Here is a 20,579-nt window from a genome sequence, read left to right on the forward strand (position 1 = left end):
AGTCTCTTGCAACATGCAAGAGGGACACTCGGCAACATTCTACCTAGTGTCTAACCCACAGACACCAGTATCACTTTGGATGGAAGATCCCTTTGGTATATAGCAGCTGCTAGATAGTTCACATGAAGTAGGAAGACAAAGTTTGGACCACTGGCCTGAATATACAAATGCCAAGTCTGCTTTTTATACACCTCACACTCACAAGGCACATCATTTTGTTGTGTATTGTCGCAGTAATTTCTGCCAAAACAAAACAGTTCATACAGTGTAAGCACTGCAGAAGCAGCAGTGATGGGGCCATCAATGTGGTCCTTTAACACAGCTTTTACCCTCAGTGTCATGAGTTTGCTAACAGGCAGTTAAATTTCTCACACTTCAGAAATAATGTCTCTAGAGTTAGCATACAGTAATTCAGCCTCTTTTGCAAAAAAACTACAAAGCAACAAACAAAAAACTCAAACCAAACTCCAAACCAAAACCACACACTTTTAGGATATAGTTTAAATATAATGAGTTAAAATTCCTCTGAAGGTCTTTCCCAAATGAAACTGTTTACCAAGCACAAGCAATAGGACAGTTTAAACAGAGCTTGCCCTTTGTGAAAGTATAGAAAGCAAAATGCTTTACGTGGTATTTGGGAAAGCCAGGTGCAATGATATGTTTATATTCTGTTTAGGAGTTTACCCTCAGGAGTAGAGAATGTAATTCTTTAATGCCAGTATTAATAGCGATAAAGCCCTCCAGGGACAGTGGTGGTGCCTTTTTCTGAGGGGCAGTCAATCATTCAGTTCAGCGCTCACTTCTCAACTACAGGCAGGCTGCTCATTTTACTCGCCGGCTTAGCTTCAGCTTCTCTACTACAGGCAAAACGCTTTCCTTCATGAGAGCAGAACTTGCAACGCTTTTGCAGCTGAGAGAGTAAAAAAAAAAAAAAAAAAAAAGGAAGAAGAAATACCACGCTGTGGAAGGCTGGGCAGCACGCAGAGCCGGCGGTGCCCACACCAGGCGCAGGAGGCGCGGGCAGTGCAGGGCAGGGCAGGGCAGAGCGCGGCCGGCGGCGCTCGCTCACGCCTTGGCCGCACCGCCCATTGTCTGCCGCCGGCGGGGCCCGCGGTTCCCGCCTGCCGCCGCCAGGGGTGTCCAGCGCCGCGCCGGGCGCGCTGCCGGGGAGCAGGTGCGGAGGGAGCCGGGCAGCGCAGCCTTGAGTGCTTCTGTGGCGGCGAGGGAGGGGGGGGAGATCCTTGCTCCTGCTCTTCAGGGATTGCTGCTGCGAGAGGGAGAAGCAGATCCGGAGGTGTGCGTGCATGTGCCAGGAGATGCGGAGCGCGTTTGGCTGAGGTGTCTGGCCCCTGGGAAGCACTGCGAGAAGACGCAGAGAGAGGCAGTGGGAAGAGGCAGGAGCAGAACTGAAGTACAGAGCAGCTGTTTCCGAATACTCTGGTTCTTTTGGGTGCCTCAATGAATGTGAACATGGATTCTGTCACTGAAATCTTCTTGAAGCTGCTCTTTCTCCTGTCTGTTCATCACTGGCACATGGCAGTGGTGGGGAATAAATGTAAGTATTCCATATGATTTAAAACTCAATCCAGAGTGTGTTGAAAACTTCTGGGATATTTTATTTGCTTTTAGAATAAATATAATTTTTGAGACAAATATTTATGCTTTGAAATCGTGACAGCAAGCTGCTAGTCTGAAAATTTTCTAAAATCCTTCTATAGATTCTTGTCACCCATCTATGTACAGAATGTTGTTTATAAAGCTTACTGTATAAGAGTATATGAAAGCAGCATTTTGCTAAGGGATGCATGTTCAGCTGTATTTTCATTTTTGTTTTCTCCTTTTAAGTGCAGCATTTTCCAAGGAATTGTGTCTTGCATGGAAATTACTGGCAGACTTCTATTGTGCAATGTTTCTATCATGTAGTGGGTTTTAGCATTTGAAAATTTGGAAAGCCTAGTATCTGCATATCCTGGATTAAGCTGGCACTCAACTTTAATGGCAATCACAGTGCAGTTCAAAAGCAGTAGAAATGTAACAAGGAAAATGTGGATAGCAAGACTTTACGGTCTCTTCATTGATTGCTTAGGGAGTATTGTTCATGCATGACTACAGAAGAGAATGATAACAGTTCCAATAGAAAGTTTTTTTTTTAAATGAGTTAGCTAGTAGGGTGGTATCACAAAATAAAGACTGTGATTACAGTTTTAAAGACAATCTGATCTCTAGGAGGCAAATCATATATATGTATGTAGAGAGATAAATATAAACACATGCACACACATATATATACGTATCTGAAAATCTGTTTTCAGAGTTAGGCTGATTATCTTTAAATTAAAAAATAAAAAGAAAAACTTATTAAGAAACTAATTTTCAGGGCATTTATAATTCAGTAATAGAAGAGAGTTATTCTTGTTCCATTTGATTCAGCTTCAACAAGCTGAAGGATTTCATTTTGTGTTCTGTGGTAGTGCAATAGCCTAAATGCCAGATGCTCATAACCTGAACTGAACATATTTTCTCCCCTTCTTGTTAAGGCACTGGTTGTGCATCACAGGAGTGGGAAGGGCAGAAGTAATGCTTCTGTGGGAAGAAAGTGCATGCCAAAGCAAGGAGGAATGTTCAGGAATAACCTTACAGCCCAGTGGCAGGGGACAGCTCCCTGGAAATATTTAAGCAATGGCAGACAAGTTTGAAGTGCTCAATGAATCTACAGCCTAGGGTTTTGCATATGGATACTTTGTAAACTAAACATGCTCCCATGAGCCAGACATTCACATTGCAGCACCAAAATGATCTTGTGCTGTCATTCAGTAATGATATCTCATTTGATACTTAAGTGCATAGTGTAGCCCTAAACATGAATACTAAGTTCCTCTTGTTAAACACCCTGCTGCAATCCAGTCACAGCTTTAATTCTCTTCATCATTCTGCATTGTACAGTTTATGAATACATCCATTTTCACAAGACCATGATAATTGAATTGCACATTAATAGCATTTGGCACTATGCACAAAACGAAATCAGTTGCTTACAGGGAGGCATATTAAAACCATTGCAAAAAGACTTGCATCACACAGCAAAGCAGTAAAGCACTAGAGGTCACTCTTACAATTTAGGAAGAAAGGTTTCAGGAAGAGGCTCAAGCTTCTTTCGAATACAGGATTCTGAAGGATAAAACAAATCAAGTATGAAATACATTTACTACTGGCTTTCTCACATACATCTCAAAAACAGGGCAAAATAGATTACAGTGTCAAATGATTGAATTGCTTGAACAGATTTTTTCACATATGTGCTACTATTTATTATTGTAAAATATTTTTATTTAGGAGTAAGTCCTAACTACTATGTCAAAACACTCATCTGAATTGAAAGTACAAGAACTCTGCCCATGCTACAAGCAAGGGAACTTATTGTGGGAAGAATAAATTAAATTATTTAAATTAAGCAATAAACAATAACCTGTAGAGAGAACTTGGCCAGCCTAACGCATATTGTTAATTTTCAATATCTAATCTGGAAAAAAAAAATCCCTTTATATATTGTTTTGGAAGTGAAAATTTCTGTAGGAGACTTTGTTTTAGAAATGACAGTTTATGTCTGAAGTATTATGGTATGACTTTTGTTAGTGTGTTACAATTCATAAAATCACCTTAGGAGAAAGGGTTTTTCATGATTACTGATTATGATAGATCCGTGCAGGAGCCTTTATTTACCTACTTTAACTTATTTTACTCCTTTCTTCTTGTGATGTTAACCAGGAATTGAAATCCTTTTCAGTAGGTGCTTGTACTATTGGTGTTAATGCATTTAAACACATTTACAAAACCAAGTAAAGTTTGGTTTTCTTGAATGAATTTTGATGGCTAGATTTTCCAGTTGGCTGCCAATCATCAAAGAGAATAGGATGGGTTTTTAATTTTTCTTCTATATTAATATATTTTTCTTGCTTTAATTTTATGGTTCTTTCTGTAGTAATGGATCCCGAATACCCAAGTTTTGCTTTGTCCTTAAGGCCAGCGGCCAGTAAGAAAGGACAAAAGTAAAGACCTTTAAAATTCATCTTGAAGTGTCATTGGTAATATTACTGAGTCAGTTGTCCAAAGAAAATTTCTTGGATGAAAAATTGATGTGTTCAAAATTACTTCCGGTCTTAAAGAAATCACAATATTCCTCTTTTGAGTAAAATGATTTTGAAGTTCTGAGGTGGTCTGGAGCTAACAGACCCTGTCATCTAAAATATGAAATTTTATTTCTAGGATCTTATTTTGTAGTTTGTTTGTTTCCCCTGAAAATTAACACTGATACTTCCAACCAACAGAAGTAATAATTGCTGCTGAAAATTCAAATATTTTAAAAAGTTCTGTAGTAGGGCTGCTTAGAGCTTTCCTATGCTTTGTTTCTCCCAAAGAATTGCACTTCCAATGTGTTGCAGTGGGGATACTGCAACATGCATATATCACACCAGGAGTCCCGTGGAAAGGAAATATATATGGACAGACAGATTCTTGATAGCTGTTTTCAGAGGTGTTTATTTCTCCAGCCGCATGGCTGGAGCTCTGCTGAGGAACTGTTCCAGTCACGGGACCCGAGGGTCCTTCTGCCCGCACAGGGAACACAAACCAACCAATGGGAACGAGGCTGAGCAGGGGCAGGGAAACCCCGTGTCTGTGCCCTCAGGGCCCCTCTCCCAGGGCTACATGGCAGGGGAGGGACCCCAACACCTCACCTGTTTTATTTTAACAAAAGGAGAATGAAAACAACTGGATAAACATAACAAGAACAGTTTCAAGACAAAACAAGCCACCCTCCTGAGTCTTTAAATGTCCAAACAGATTCTGTGGAACATCTTAGGGCTGACAGAAGGGAGACAGAACTCTCTGAGCATGCTTTGTGGGGAAACTGAGGCAGGAGAGGGTTTAACTTCTTCCCTCCCCCTTTTCATCCCCCACTTGGCATTGGAAAGGGATGTTTGGGGAAACAACTGGCAAAAGCATGGTTTTGTGAGGGAAACCATGGGTGAAAAAACGGATTAGGAATACACTGGGGGTAATAGGACATAGGGTAAAAGGGAAAGGTGGGATTAGGAAAGGGAGACTGTAGGGGGGGCTTACAATGGAGATACTGTCTAACATGACTACAATTTTTTGCATATATACTGCCTTTTACAGGAACACCATCAGGCCCAGTGACCTGCGATGCTTGTAACCCTTTTCTCCCTAGTACAATTTTGAATTGCACCACCTCTCCATCTCCCAAGCTTGGGATGCATTTTTCAGGGTTATTCTTTTTAATAGCAGTTCTATGCACGAATATGTCTTGCTGGTTGTCACACCTTGTTATAAACCCATAATTTTGCTTAACATTGCACCATTTTACTATCCCTAATATCTTAGTTACTATAATCTTTTCCTTTTTCCGAGTGGCTGCTGTTTTCTGTCTCGCTGCATCTTTGCTCTCTCCTTCGGTCGCTCCCGTGTTGGAATTGTCGGGGCTGCTGGTGCCTGCGCGCTCTTCCCGGGGTCGCATTCGGGGCTGCGCGGGCCGGGCCGGGCCGCGCCGCTCAGTTCTCCGCGTGTCGCCACCTCTGGTCGCAGCTTCGCTGCCGCTGCCGGGCGCTGTACCCACGTCTCGGCCTGGCCCCCGAGCAACGACTCCCCTGCGCCCTGCTCCAGCACACGTCTCGGCTGGGCGCGGCTCTGTTCTACCGCCACCGCCGCCCGCCGCTGCCCGCGCACCGCCCCTCTCGGTCGGGCGTTCACGGGGCTCGCTCCACCACGCGCTGCGCGCGGCCGGGCGGGCACTGCCGGGTCCCGCTGCTCCTCGCTCCGCCACCGACACTGCTGCTCACTTGGCTCCGCCCGCACACGGGAACTGCCTCGCTGCTGCTCGCAGAGCGCTCGGTGCACGTGGCCTGGGCCGCACGGTCCCTGCGCCAGGCTTCCCTTCGCCAAGACACAGCTGACATTGCTCAACAGTCTCGGTAATTAAATAATATTCACGAAAATATTCTTCTATCGGCATATATTTTGACTCAGAAATTAACTGTGTCCAAACGGTTTTCCAAAAGCCCTTTGTAAGAATTAAATCCCAAGAAACATAGAAAAAGTTCTTAAACAACCATGCCAGGAAGTGTTTCAGTTCTTTTTGAGCTTGAATCAAGCTAAAATTTACAAATCGTTGTTCAAGAATCATTTTAAGTTTAAGATAAATGTCCATATGCAGCTCTGAGAGCCAAGAGTCTTCCCACGGTTCCTCCATAGTTTAGATATGGAATAGCAAAGCAAAACCAACAAGAGGAATCCAAGGTTTCCAGGGTTTACTCACACAAATCAGTCGCTTAGGGATCGGGGATTGTTCTGCTCACAATTCTCTACCATTATGTTGCAGTGGGGATACTGCAACATGCATATATCACACCAGGAGTCCCGTGGAAAGGAAATATATACGGACAGGCAGATTCTTGATAGCTGTTTCAGAGAGATGTTTATTTCTCCAGCCGCATGGCCGGAGCTCTGCTGAGGAACTGTTCCAGTCACGGGACCCGAGGGTCCTTCTGCCCACGCAGGGAACACAAACCAACCAATGGGGAACGAGGCTGAGCAGGGGCAGGGAAACCCCGTGTCTGTGCCCTCAGGGCCCCTCTCCCAGGGCTACATGGCAGGGGAGGGACTCCAACACCGATGTAGTTGAAAGAAGTTTGAAATGCACAGACTTAGTAAGTGATTGTATAAGGTCAAGTGTGAGTTTTAAATGAAAGATTAAAGCAAGTACCGCTGTAAGTTTTTTGCACTGGAGCTATGAGACATTTTTATTTTATTGGTAACTGTCTCTACTGTTGTAAATCAGCAAGTTTCTAAATCGTCCCTTGAGAACCTGCCAGAAATTGGTACTCCCAATAGGTGCAGTGTTTTTTTTTTAAACTCTCTGAAACTGAAGTGTTGCAGAAAACATAATTAAACCCTTTATACGCATCAAGTCAGCTGTGACTCAAATTATTAAGGGTAATTTTTACAGTGAATGGAAATAAAGAGGAATTGGGGAGTTTCCATGCAAATTCTCACTTCTGTATACCTACTTCTCTGTGTTAAAGCTCCCCATTTTTACAGAAGCTTTTACAAATTCAGATTTTCATATATGTACTATGATGATCACAATTTCTATAAATGCATAAATATTGTTATTATTATTATTACCACTTCTAATAATACTGTGATTGCTGTTGATTTTATTTTATATATCAGGAATTTCTTGTTAATGCTAGATTAGACAACCTCTCTAAAGCTGACAGAAAATGACTTTTAATGAAGCTGAAGTTTTCAAATAGAGGACTAAGTGAATACATACCTTGATTATACCATCAGATGCAAGTCATTGTACAAGTATTATCCCCAGGGAAGGGATTACTTGCTACAAGGAAAACATTGTGTGTTAATTTTGAACTTAATATCATTCTGATGTTAATCACTGGTACCAAACAGTTCTGTAGAATAACTGACAATTTCATGGAATCACATTAAAAATATACTAAAGTCCTGTTTATCAAAACAAATTTATTTTAAAATACAATTCTTTTACTGTTAGTTTGTGGTTGATGTGAACTGGAGGGGAGGAGAAAGTAGTTACTTCCTTAATTTTCTTTTAGTCTCATTAATATTTATTTTCTGTTTATTATAATCTATCTCTTCTATGAGAGAGCAATAGAGACCTCATCAGAGATCAGGCCATCTCTGGGCAATTATTTCCATGAATAAAACATTATAGACATCTCTGGTATATTTGGCATGTTGTTTGTACAGTAATATCAAAAACTTGTATCAACATCAAATCTAAACTAATATCAGAAGAAAAATCTATGGAATTTTTTTTTCAGACTTTAAAGGCTTCGAATTCACGGAAAAGCCTCAGGCTGATTACACTGAGTATAATAAACAATTCACATCCCATTGCTCTAGGCTTTAAAATTCTCATGAATACACTTGTCCCTGAGCCCAGTCAGCAGGATGGATGGAGCAAACTTGGTCATGATTGGAGGAGTCTTGATTGGAGGAAAGTGAGAGACAAGTAATGACATTCTCAAAGTATGATAGAATCAACCAGAAGAAGAAAATGCACTAGGTTCTATGTTATTATGTCATAAGTAGTAGTAATAACATTTTCTGTGTAGGTTGGGATGTACTGTATTTTGATTAGATGTCAGTCAGGAGTTCCAAAGGAAGCATTAACTTCTTCCTGTCTTCATAAATATTCAGTCACGGCCATTCTGCTTGCTTTCTTTCTTACATAAGAGGATGTAAGCGTACATCTATATTCATCCACAAGAAAGACAACTTTTGACTAAGATGGTTTGCCAAAGTCTCGCAAAATAAAATGTGCTTCTGTCATTGTATGTGAGTACAAAGCTCAAGTTTAATATTCTTTCTGGACATTTCTCTGGTACCTTAGAAAAAATCCACAAACCAATATTTTGTCATATATTTGTAGGACTGTGGTGTTTTAACCCCAGCCAGCAACCATGCCCAACACAGCCACTCTGTGATTCCCCTACCAGCAGGTAAAGTTGAGGAAAGGTAAAAGATAGAAAACTTGTGGACGGAAAAGAGTTGAACTTGATGGTCCTTGTAGGTCCCTTCCAACTCAGAATGTTCTGGAATTCTGTAGTTCTGTGCATAGAAAAAGCAAAAGTCACATACATAAGCAAAGTAAAACAAGGAATGCTTTCACCACTTCCCGTGGGCACGCAGGTGTTCAGCCATCTCCAGGAGAGCAGGGCCCCATCACACGTAACAGTGACTTGGGAAGACAAATGCCACCACTCCAAATGTCCCCCCCCTTCCTCCACCTTCACCCAGTTTATTTATATGCTGAGCATGATCGCATATGGTCTGGCATATCCCTTTGTTCAGTTGGGGTCACCTGTCCTGGCTGTGTCTCCTCCCAACCTCCCCTGCACCCCTAGTGTCCTCACCAGCATGGCACTGTGAAAAGCAGAAAAGGCCTTGGCCCTGTGCAAGCCCTGCTCAGCAACAACAAAAACATCTCTGTGTTATCAACCCTGTGTTCAGCACAAATCCAGAACACAGACCCATACGAGGCATTGTGGTGAAAATTAACTCTACCCCAGCCAAAACCAGCACAATATCTAATATATTTGCCAATATTCTGTCTACTGATTCATCTTCTGAAAGAACTTCAACCATCTCACTTTGTAACAAGTTTTGATGAGAAAAAATAGGCCATATATGCCCCCCCCCCATCCCTTCTCAATCCTGCTAACTCCACACTCCAAACAAGCAAATCAAAGAACAATCAAATAGTCAAGAAATATTAAATCTTTCAAATACTTCTTTTATTTCTCCCCCAGGTAAACCTGTGCATTGGTGCTTCTTGTAAATCTGAGATCTGAGAGTTGTAGATCTTGTAGATCTTGTAGATCTGAGAGTTTAGTGTGCTGTATCACACTGAACTTGAACTGCTTCTCAGTACTTTTAATGTTTAATGTTAGTTGCTCTCAACTAACAAGGTGATAACAGAGGTAGGAGCTGTGAGTGCCATGACTAATTCAAAGGGCTTTTCTTCATAGAACACTCCAGGCAATTTTTTAAAAATTGTAAAGAAATAACAAGTACTAAAATAATCATGTCTATGTCTGTCACTGACTCCAGAAGCACATACTATCTTTATTTAAGATGTTTCTGCAGTGAAAAGTTAAAATTTGCTTTTCTCTCAGAGCTTTCAGTTGTTTTATCAAGAGGGATGGAAAGGCCAAAACAATAGTGGTAACATTGATCTTGACAAGTTTCTGTACAATTGCTTGTATTTTGCACTGTTAATTGTTTTGGTAAATTGATCTGGTAGTTCTTGAATATAAAATTTCTTTGTAACTTATAACTTGTTTTGGCAGTCAGGGCCTATGTATGACTTCTAGATCAAAAATTGAGGAAGAGATGTCCTTCTCAGTATACTAGTATATATTAGATAAATATCATTATAACAAGAGCTGTCTTTCTTAATGTGAGAAATAACGTAAAACATATATGAGAAACAGCATGCTGTCAAGATGAAAATGTTTTGCTCTATTTGTTTGTAAAAAATGATGCAGCTTTAGCGGTAGGGTTTAACCAACTGTGGTTTACTGAAATTTTACCTCTGCAATGTTTTATATCTTATGTATTTTATCATTCTTACTTATATGTCATGTGTTTTTGTTTTATATATGTGCGAGTGTACCATTACAGGCTAATGTTATACTCTATAGAATACTCTGTAGGTCATTTGTTACCAGTTGAAGTCTAGGCCAGTAACTTCGAGTTAAACCTGTAAAACACAGTGGAGGGTTGGTGTCCAACTACTTTGGTTTTCAGAAGAAGGTTTTAAGTGTTTACTACAAATTGGTACACTATTTTTTAGTAAACAAAACATTGTGTGGACTTGGAGGTAAAAACTATGCTGTCTGTAATCTACTTAATGAGAATTTTCAGTGCAATAATTTGAAAAGTGATTGAAATCCTGGAAACTTCATTTTAAGTAGATTAAAACTAGGAACAACAGAATTATTATTTAAATATCATACTCACTTAATAAACAAACGAAGAAAACTGCCTCAAGGGTTTTAAATCTCAAAGGATAGAGAAAAAATATGGTTAGAAAATCTATCCAGCTGGGTAGTGGGTCTAATAACTTTTTATTAAGTAGATATTATTATGTAGTTGTGCTCAAGAATAAGTTATTCCTTGTTCCTTGCTGTTAGAGCGCCTGTTTATTTCTATAAAATTATTTTAGCAATTAAAATATTTACATATTTTAGGGTCTTGAGGGAAAAGTAGATTAGAAACAGCATGTTGGAATAATTGAATTTATTTTTATTACTTAATATCATTCTTTTTTCAGCCAATAGCTGAAGAAGATCTTGCAGTTTTTCAGGTGTTTCTCTGTCCACTTCTAAATCTAAGTAGAAAGTGTTTTTCAAAGCCTTAGTTGTTTCTAAAAATAAGATTTTATAAATTATTTTTTCTGATTATGTTTAATACTTGTTGCAAGAAATCCCCATCTGTATTTGCTTGACCTGTTCAGTTATTGTGAAAGAATACCTTTAAAGAAAACTCTAAAGAACAAAAGAAAAGTCTCATAAAATATTGGTTAAACAGGATACAAAAATATTATTACTCAGGTGCCATATAACCTAACAAACCTCACCAGGAGAGAAAACAGAATACATTGTAATTAAAGAAGGCCTGGAGCAGAGTTTCTGAACAAGACAACAAGAATAAAACCTTTTGAGGGGAACATGCACTATAAGAGTGATGCTCTAGACAATCCAAGTTGCATGCAGGGAGCCCGAAACACTGGTTTAATTCACCTGCAGCATTCTGCTGTGTCCCAAGTTATATTAGACTGGATATGCTCAACATGGTTATTCTATAATTATCTGAAAATTTTGAGGGGAGGGGTAAAGTAGTTTTCTTCAGGATTACTAATTATGGTAGAGGTCAGATGATGTTTACTGCTATGGAGTGCTAATAAGAAAATACCAATTTGAAGCTGAAAGGCATCTGGAATTAGAAATAAAATTATAGAGGAGCAGGAGAAGGGAGATTTTCATTGTTTCATTTATTTGCAAATATGACTTACTGTTGAGATACATGACTAGCTTCTGTCTTCTGCAGAGACAGGAAAATTGGGATTTATCTGGCTGAAATTAAAAATCTGGAACTTCGATATTTGCATCTCAGCTAGCTAAGTTCCTTTTTCGTCATATGAAAGAAAAAATTGTATATGATATGAAGAAGTCATGACGAAGATGGAAGGAAGAAGTCATATGCAAAGGCGATTTGCAGTATAAAGATGCCATTTGTCTCACTACTGACTATGACTGAGTCTAAGTAACTAGGTCATCTGTACACTTCGTAGACATCTACATGAGATGGGTTCCAGTTCCATCAAAATATCCTACTGAAAATAAGTGTTAGAAAAAAGTGTACCAAGCTGTATTGATTATCTTGTACAATAATCACCAGCTATACCTGGTGACTCATTCATATTTGCTGCTAAGATTCCCTGAGTCTCCCTCTTCTGTGTTTGCTAACACGGGTTCTCCTTGGTTGTCCGGGGGTTAAAGCTAGTCCTAGACAAAACAGAGGGACTTAGTGGAGAGCTGGAAATATCCTACTAGTGAGACTGTCTTTCATTCCTGAAAGTGTGAAATAAAGAGATATTGTGACCATACACAGTGTTCTGGTAAAGGGAAATCTCATTAAATTAAATAAGCTGAAGCTGACTTCTCTATCCACCTGAGACAGTCTGATCTTTCCACCCCTTTGATAAACCATGATTAAAGCTCCATTTTAACCCCAGTCTTGTGAAAAACTGTAGGGTTTTTTTGTTTTTTTTTTTCTTCTAAAGAAAGCATAGAGTGAAAGACTCTATTATGAAAAAGAAATACTAGAACCCTACAGCATTTCTTTTCATAAAACAAATACAAGTATCCTGGTACTTTCACGGTTACTTAAAGCCTTTCTACCATCCAGCATCTAGTGATGACTATAGACTGACTGTTACTCAGATCAGGAAGCTTTTTTAAGCTTCAGGCCAGCAAACTATGTCTCTCACTGTAATTTCCAGTTGGTGACAGGATGCCTATCTGCTAAGCAGCAATCTAGTTTGCAATAGTTTTTTAATCATGGTGAGATTTACTTACCCTTCTTTTTCTAGAAGAATAAGCAATCTTTAGTAACTGGGTTTTTATTTTGTTTTTTTTTGGCGGGGGTGGGAGGGTGTTTGTTTGTTTTTGTTTTAATTAAAAATAGTACTGAATCTCGTTGTCTTTATTCTTTATAACTAAAGCTCACAGGGAAATCAGTGGGAGCTTTGCCTAAATAAATATTGAATAAAAGCTTTAGAAAGAATGAGCTGAATATTCATTCAACAGTGATATGCTGCATAGTTTGCATATAACTGGTCTCTTTTATTTCCTTCCTAAGTACTAGTCCTTTCATTATGCCTTGTTTGGAGGACTCAGATACACAACTGTATAACAAACAAGAATTACTCATTTGTCCCACTTGACAAAAAATAAATATGAGAAGAAAAAGACATTTTGAATTTTAGCTAGTTCCTGTGGTTAGGGAATTTCTATGCCTGTAGCAAAAAACTACTGCTGTTTTTTCTGAGCCAATGGTAACTCTTTTTAAAAAACTATCAAGATGATTGATTTTAATTTTCAAGGGTGAAATAGCCCTTAAAACTAAATTCTTTCAGGACTATCTGGATGCAGTGGAGCTCACTGGCAGTTGCTGAGCTCTGCCCTCCAATTGATAAAGTGTTTTGGAGAAAACTCTTAGTTTTATCAGCCTGAGTGTGAAATTTTTAGGGCCGTTTTTCAGTTGTACCATGCCAGCAGGCTCTGGAGCATCACCATACCCTTCAGAGATTACATTTCTGTCCTCAAGCAAAGTCTTTCTCAGAGACTACTTTTCAAGAGAGTAGACACGTCCTCCAGTAATTAAGACTGAATGAACCAACCTCTTGGAGAAAGGAGGGATTATCATAAAACTTGTTTGCAAATACTAACCCATAATTTTATTCCTAACATACTTGCTCTTACATAAAACATATTTGTAAACATATATGTATGTTTTTCTTTCCCTGCAAAACAGGAGAAACAGATCCATGGTACTTTGTAATCTCATTTTCTAATGCACTTTTGGAAGATCTAGGTAACAGTGGTTAGTCTAGCACAAGAGAAGACTGTGATAGGGTTTTTCTCAGGGCACAGTTCTGTAAAAATGTTATTTAGACTTCAAGTAAAATAAAATACAGGAGGAATTCAGTGATAGAACAATCAGCTACAAAACCTTTGTTAAATTTTGATAGACCAACTGTTACTGTAAGAGACTATCAATGTTCTTTTATATCTGGGTGAAATTTGCATTGTATAAAAATAATTACGTATAAAACTCTGCGATGTCCTAGGCACAGATGACAGATGAAATGAAAGGTAACTGTAGCATTTTCCTGAAGAATCCTTTCAGTTATGATAGGAAATGGTAAGTTTCTTTTATGGAATATCACTTTGTATCATTTACTCCTTGTATATTGTTAATGTGTTTGGGGTATGATGACTTCTTTCTTGTTTTTCTTTCCCAAGGGCTCAAAAACCCCCATCTCTGCTCAACTTGTTTTAATTTTTCTGAACATTCATTATCTCATAGATCATACTTATGCCGTATAGCTGTGCTTTACTGTGTTCTGATTCATTCTCTGTGGACAGGAAAATAAAGACTTTAAGAGGTAGAGACTGGGGAAAAGGAAGGCTGATGTGCAAGTACCCATATGTACATTTTTGTGCTGTTTGCAATGAAGTGTCGTTATTTTTGAGCCCTTTGCAAATTGTCTACATCTCTTTGCTGGTTTGCTTTTTGTAGCCCAGAAGTGGTAGATATCCAGTCAGACTGCCCCAAATTTAGAGTGATGGGTGAGTGATGGATTCACAGTTACGCTAAACCTTCTCTCTTTTATACTTCAGAAACTGCAGTAGAAAACAAGCTTTTTTTCACTATCTTGTGTCATGTTGGGGCAGGGTGGGAGAGTGGGTGGAGGTGGGGAATCTACCATGGCAAATAAGTCTTTTCTTCTTATATCTCGGCAGTGACTACATAGAAATTGACATTATTCTGCTTCTTGGGAAGGATGGTAGTATATTATCTGTGGATATTCTACACAAGGACAGATTGAGAAATTCTAACAGAGAATTCTCTGATCTAACTCTCAGCCTAGTAAAATGTGTACATGTGATGGAGGTACTGAAGAGAGTAGTCTCTGTTTTGATGTTTCTAATAAATTTTTGTAATGTCTCAGTGGAAGTGTTGCTAAGATAATGCTGCAGGTGTTGAAAACGTATGTTGAGTGGAATCAAATTATATCAAGTTTCAGTGCATGGTTGTACATACTTGAATATTGCAGATTCAAAGGTATTACTAAAAAATCTACCAGTACTATGAATATGATGTTCATATTTACATGTCAGCTTTTATAGTTATATGTATCCATATCTTTTTGAATGCTTTAATCCCTTCTCAACAGATTTATTTTTGATGATTCATCTTTCACACCTGAGTTGTAGTTAATGTGTAATCATTTAATTTAATCATTTAATAGATATTTAATTATTTATATTATTTTTGCGGCTTTAGTTAATGTAGGGGTACCTTTGGAAAACAGCATCCCAGACAGGACATGTGTCCTTTTCTCAGTAATTCACAATGGATAAATGTAATAAATTTAATCTTAAACCTGGAAGACCCATACTCTTGAGAATTTTTAAATGTGTCTGTCATCCTTCCTACCCTTCCACTTGCCAGAAAGAGCTGTGTGTAGGAGAAAGTGGTGATAAAGACTGTGTTCCTCTGACTTTGGTACCACACTGCTAAAAATATGTTAGAACCACTTTTGCAGTAATGGATAATTTCAGTCAGAAAATCAGGTATTGTTTGGTACAAAATCTTTTTTCAGACTAGGAGATTGTAAAATATTGGATGTTTCTTAAACTGTAATTTTTCATAAAACATAACCAGGTAAATAGGTGGTAAACAGCAGTGGGTAGAAAATACTCAGTGTGTTACCTTCTTGGAGTATAAATAGTGGTCTATTTTATACTATCTTTTAATATCTAGCTAAAAATATTTGACAGATAGTGTCTTGATCCACTTAAATTTCTTCTAATCAAATAATTCATTGTCATTTTTCCAGCAATTAATCTATCATCATTGAGAGAAGAAATCCTGTGCCAGATCAGTATTATCTGTATTGGAACATAAAGTTTTTATGAAAGAAGAATTGTGTAATTCCTTCAGACTAAACAAATTTTATTTTCAAAGCCTAGCTTTGCACGACTCAGAAGAAAACAAAACATTTTGTAAAATAGTAAGTGGTCTTCTGCTTAAACTACTGTTGCAGAATTTTTATTGTATCCGTCAAGGCAATTAAAACACATATTTGTGCTTAAATATATGTATAAAAATATAATTAATGAACAGCACAGTGATCAGAATCCCACTTCAGTAAGCGGTTTTAAAACAAGTTGCATAGATGCCTCTTGAGCAGATGCCTTCTAACCGCTTGTCCAAGTACCAGCCCTGTGCGTGGTCACAAGATGCACCTCAGCCCACCCTTGAGTCCACACCTTCTCCTAGGTCTGCTGCCCAAATGTGGACCCAGACACCTTGCTGGTATTGCAGGAGTGCTACAACAAAATAGGGAGTCATGTACCTGGCAACCTTGCTCCTAGACCATTTAATCCTCTCTGAGGCCGTGTTGCCCTCTATGCCAAATTATTTCTTAATCACAAATTTACTGCTGATTACCAGCTAGAATTTTAATTTCCCCTTTCAACTTTAGTACTTGTGTAGCTTTGTAGAAAACTGCTTTTTTTGATTGTAGTTGAGAAGTTTGATTTTGTGGCTCACATGTTGAAATAGAATTTGTACCCAACTTACTCTAGCTATGTTTGAAGGTGTTGAATGTGGACATGGGCAAAACACAGATACCCATGTCTTAGTCTACTGTGTTTTCAAAGAATATTAAAATTGGAGAATGATGCCTGGCCCAGATTTATTTAGGACTTGAACATTCATTAATTTACTCAGAAATATTTACACTTATATGCAAGAAATATTTTGTGTGTGTGTGTGTGTTGGATATTTTAAAATTGACTCAGTTTTAGGTTTTTTACAATGCTGAAGTTTGCTGTAGAATGAAATAATGTTACATGATCAGTCAAAACAAAGGTTTGTGGAACCAGACTGTCAGGGACACTCTTATTTTGTAAACTCCCTCAATTCCCTTTTGACGGAACCAGAAATTCAGATGCTTGATTGTTTCATTTTACCATGACCTAATTTTCTTCCCTGGCAAGTTTTCCAGGAGTTGGAATTATCTCTATTTCTGACATGTGACTTGGCTGCCAAGACAGGCCTTGGCTACTCTGCTCATTACTGTTTCTTACTGTTACTGAGAAATGTGCAGTTTTCATAGGGATATGAGTTGGGGATCCTTCGAGCTTGGAAGTTGTGCATATATTTGAATATTTGAAGCAACAACTCATAAAAAGAAGAGGAGCCTAATAGTCACTTAAACTGTGTACTGATTAGCCCATCTGTAAAACATCATCTTCTATGTGTTAGCAAGTAGTTTACTTACAGCATTTTGTTGTGCCTATCGGCACTGCACGTACAGTGTTGCTACCTCATATAGCTTTTATGCTATTTTGATATTGTACAACTTCTCTGTAACTCCAGTATTCAAACAGTTGCGCCAAATGAAGGCTTTCCAATGATTTTTTAGAGAATTAATCTTTCTAATTGTGGAAGAGAATAAAACCACTTAATGAGTTATCTCAGTGAAGGCATGAAATCTCTGCATGCGACTCTGAAGGATTTTAAGTCTGAGTCCCATTCTGGGCTGATTTTTCTCTTATTTTGAATTTCACAATGATTATGCATCTTAGCTATTTTTTGGTTTTGATTTGAGAATTGGTTCTATTGTTGGGAAACTTCAGGTAATGTTGATTGTATTGTCAGGTAACTTAAAATCTGGGGAAAAGAAAACCATAAAACCATCAAACCACTAAGAAAGAACTTTTCATCATTTAATTGGCAGGACTTAAACTTCATAATATTTTTATACATAATATCAATGAATAGTGTGGCAAGATAGCACTTGTAAGTGTACTCACAAATCTATATGTAAAGAATTACTTTACATACCAGTGGAGTTTTTTGCTGTTATTTTTAAAATCATGATTTTAAAATCTCTTTTAATGAAATGGCTAACATACATTTGTATTTTTTTTTTACGTGCTGCAGGACTCTCTTTGACTTTTATTTTGTGCTCAGTTTTGACATGGTTTTTCTATTGATGTTTATGTGTTTATATTCAGATTAGTGAATTTAACACAGGACACAAGCAATTGAATTGCAGATATCAATGCAGACCCTGCCTAAGGATGATCAGGAAAATACCTATTGTTACCCCTCAGAGTGAGTTTCAGAGTTAATTCTGATATGCATTCACAGTAAAAATAAAAATGCCAAATATCCCACACAAATATTTTCTGGGTTTTTTTTAAGTGCGTCATTCACAGCTGCTGTGTGTTGAGCTCGCATCTGTAAGAAGGGATGCATTTCCAACAACAGAAAACTTCATATTAGTATGCCACTTTCTCTCACTGGTAGCAGTTTTAACTATTTTATGCAACACCATTGAACAAAGTGAAAACACTGGTTTATGTCAAAAGACGAGATAAACAACCATGACTTTTTCTAGATAAGAGTGTCTCTGATAGTGCTGTATTCAGTCAAGCCCCTCAAAACAGCTGCTTCCCTCATCACTCCACCTGCCCCTGCCATAAGCTTAAATTACTGATCTAACAGTAAAAAATACTTGATTTGATATTATAATGAGGCACAATTTTGAAGAGAAAATGGATAGATAATATGTTAATAATTAACACAGGAGAAGTCTGTGCAATGACGAGTTTTATTTTGATCGTAGGTAAATTCATTAAGCAATAATGAAATGCAGTGTTTTTCTAGGTGCTGTGGTATGTTACTGGATCATTCAGTTTGTTTTCTCCGAAGGTGAATCACGTTTCTTCAAGCAGACCAACAAGATAAGAGAAGCAGCTCAGCACAGACTTTTTGTCTTCACAATGATTTTCACAGCTGTGTATAGAAATGTGAAAAGGCAGTCCTAAATAGAAATGTCCAGCAAGGGATTTCCTTACCTCCCAAAGACTGCTTTCATTGAAGAGGGTGAAAAAAGGCTTGAGAAACTACAGCCAAGAGAAAGCAATTAATTAATTCTGTCAAACAATGCATATTCTTCAGAAAAAAAAAAACCCATAGTTTTTTTATCTACTGTATCTTTGAGATTTCAGTGTTTGCCAAGAGATTAAGATACCATCTTCAGCCTAAAATGATCCGTTTATTTATAGTTTGAGTGAGCACAACAGTAGATATCGCATAAAAATTTTTCATTCTACTAAAAAATTAACATAATGATAAGAAGTGTGATAGTTAAGCTAACAAAGCAGGCTGGTCTTACAACCATGAAGGCAAATTTCCTTCAAACTAATCTTTCTTGTTGAAAAAAAAGTTGTTGCACTGCAAGATTTATTTTGCAAGTAAATTGAAAATTAAATTATACCTCAAAGGCCTTATTAATACTTTAAAACCAATTTTTAAATTGTGGTATTTATGATGATTCTTTTGCAATGTTATGTTAATGCAGTATTTCAGTGCTACTGAAATATGAGGGAGTGTAATAAAGATATTTTTCCTTTCTTATATTTCTGTTTCTTCTTTGAAAGATCTCATCATAATTTTGCAGTATTCTACTTCCAGGAATAAGTTGCAAACTTTAAATAAACTTCAGGTGTAAGATGTTGGTCTTCATTAAAAGGTCCATTTTTTAAAATTTTGTTTATCTGTTTTATAAGATGAGACTTAGCTTCATCAGTATATTTTGCTGCTTTTTAGTGTGTCATTACTTCAATAGAACTCTATCATTCATCTGAGAACTAGCAATCAGTAATACTGGATGTTGTTTTCTGTCCCACTACTGTATTCTTTCTTGTTAATGTGTAATGAAAAATGTGTAAATGACCCTTGAAAAAGGAACTTTTTAAACTTTGTATAAATCTCTTAATCCAGAGTGAATAAAATCTTGATTTATTTTCTGCTCTCTTTTTCTTTCTTGTCTGTCCAGATGACTGAGGGTTGTGGATGAGGTGTTACCCACTTGGACTGGCCTACAGTAAATTGTTTATATCCATATCTTTGGGGCTGGGGCATGGATTTGTAATTCTTCATGTTGAGACAGCAATTGAATGTGATAAATTTTAAGCATCCACATGCTTTTTCACAGTTGTTCATACTTGTAGGTAATTTTATGTCATCTTATGACTAACTAGTACACTTCAGTCGTGTCTAATAAGCTTCTGACTTGAGCTGAAATTCTTGTTATTTCCTGTCTAGTACATGGTCTTGTGTTTTCTGATGCCAGACTTCGTTCTGTCTCTGTTACACTGCCATCATTTAGTTCTTTCTTTTGATATCTTGATTCTGCTCTGTATTGATGACACCTAATTGTACAGGGAGATGAATTTATAAACATATCTATAATTTTTATTTCATGATCTTAATGAAATTAAGGAATTCCTTGATTCAGTGATCATTAACTCATGGGTGGTTTGATTCTTCCCTTCTTGGTACCTCATATTACCATTTTCCTGTCTTTTTGCAGCATGTAGTTCCTTTTCTCAAGTACTCATGAATGACTAGCAATTTCCTATATAACAATAGATAAAATCAGCCACAGCTTTTCAATCTAAAAATTGCCTGTCACAGAAAACCACAGATTACTTTGACATGTATACATGAGGTAACCTTTGTTCCATTTGGTCTAGCTTTTGATTTACCTCCATTTTTAAAAATATTCTTTCCTTTCACTATTTTTCTAAAGTCTCCCATATTTTTGAAGTCAGATTTACAGATTTTTTTTACTACCAGTTTTGTAC

At 37.7% G+C, this 20,579-nt stretch overlaps 1 protein-coding gene across 2 annotated transcripts in view; it reads left to right on the forward strand.

The window, feature by feature from the left end:
• The first annotated feature begins 1,171 nt into the window (after nucleotides 1-1,171).
• The window catches only part of LOC121667193 (contactin-associated protein-like 4), a 216,514-nt gene continuing 197,106 nt past the window's right edge, over nucleotides 1,172-20,579 (forward strand). For both annotated transcript variants that reach the window (XM_042033618.1, XM_042033619.1), the window contains exon 1: nucleotides 1,172-1,555. In XM_042033618.1, the coding sequence (XP_041889552.1) occupies nucleotides 1,459-1,555 (97 nt within the window). In that variant the 5' untranslated portion in view covers nucleotides 1,172-1,458. The remainder of the gene's footprint in view (nucleotides 1,556-20,579) is intronic.

This window comes from Corvus kubaryi, unplaced genomic scaffold (assembly GCF_017639235.1).
Source record: "Corvus kubaryi isolate FWS band 111438036 unplaced genomic scaffold, C.kubaryi_AGA036_p1.0 37357, whole genome shotgun sequence".
Lineage (NCBI taxonomy): Eukaryota > Metazoa > Chordata > Aves > Passeriformes > Corvidae > Corvus > Corvus kubaryi.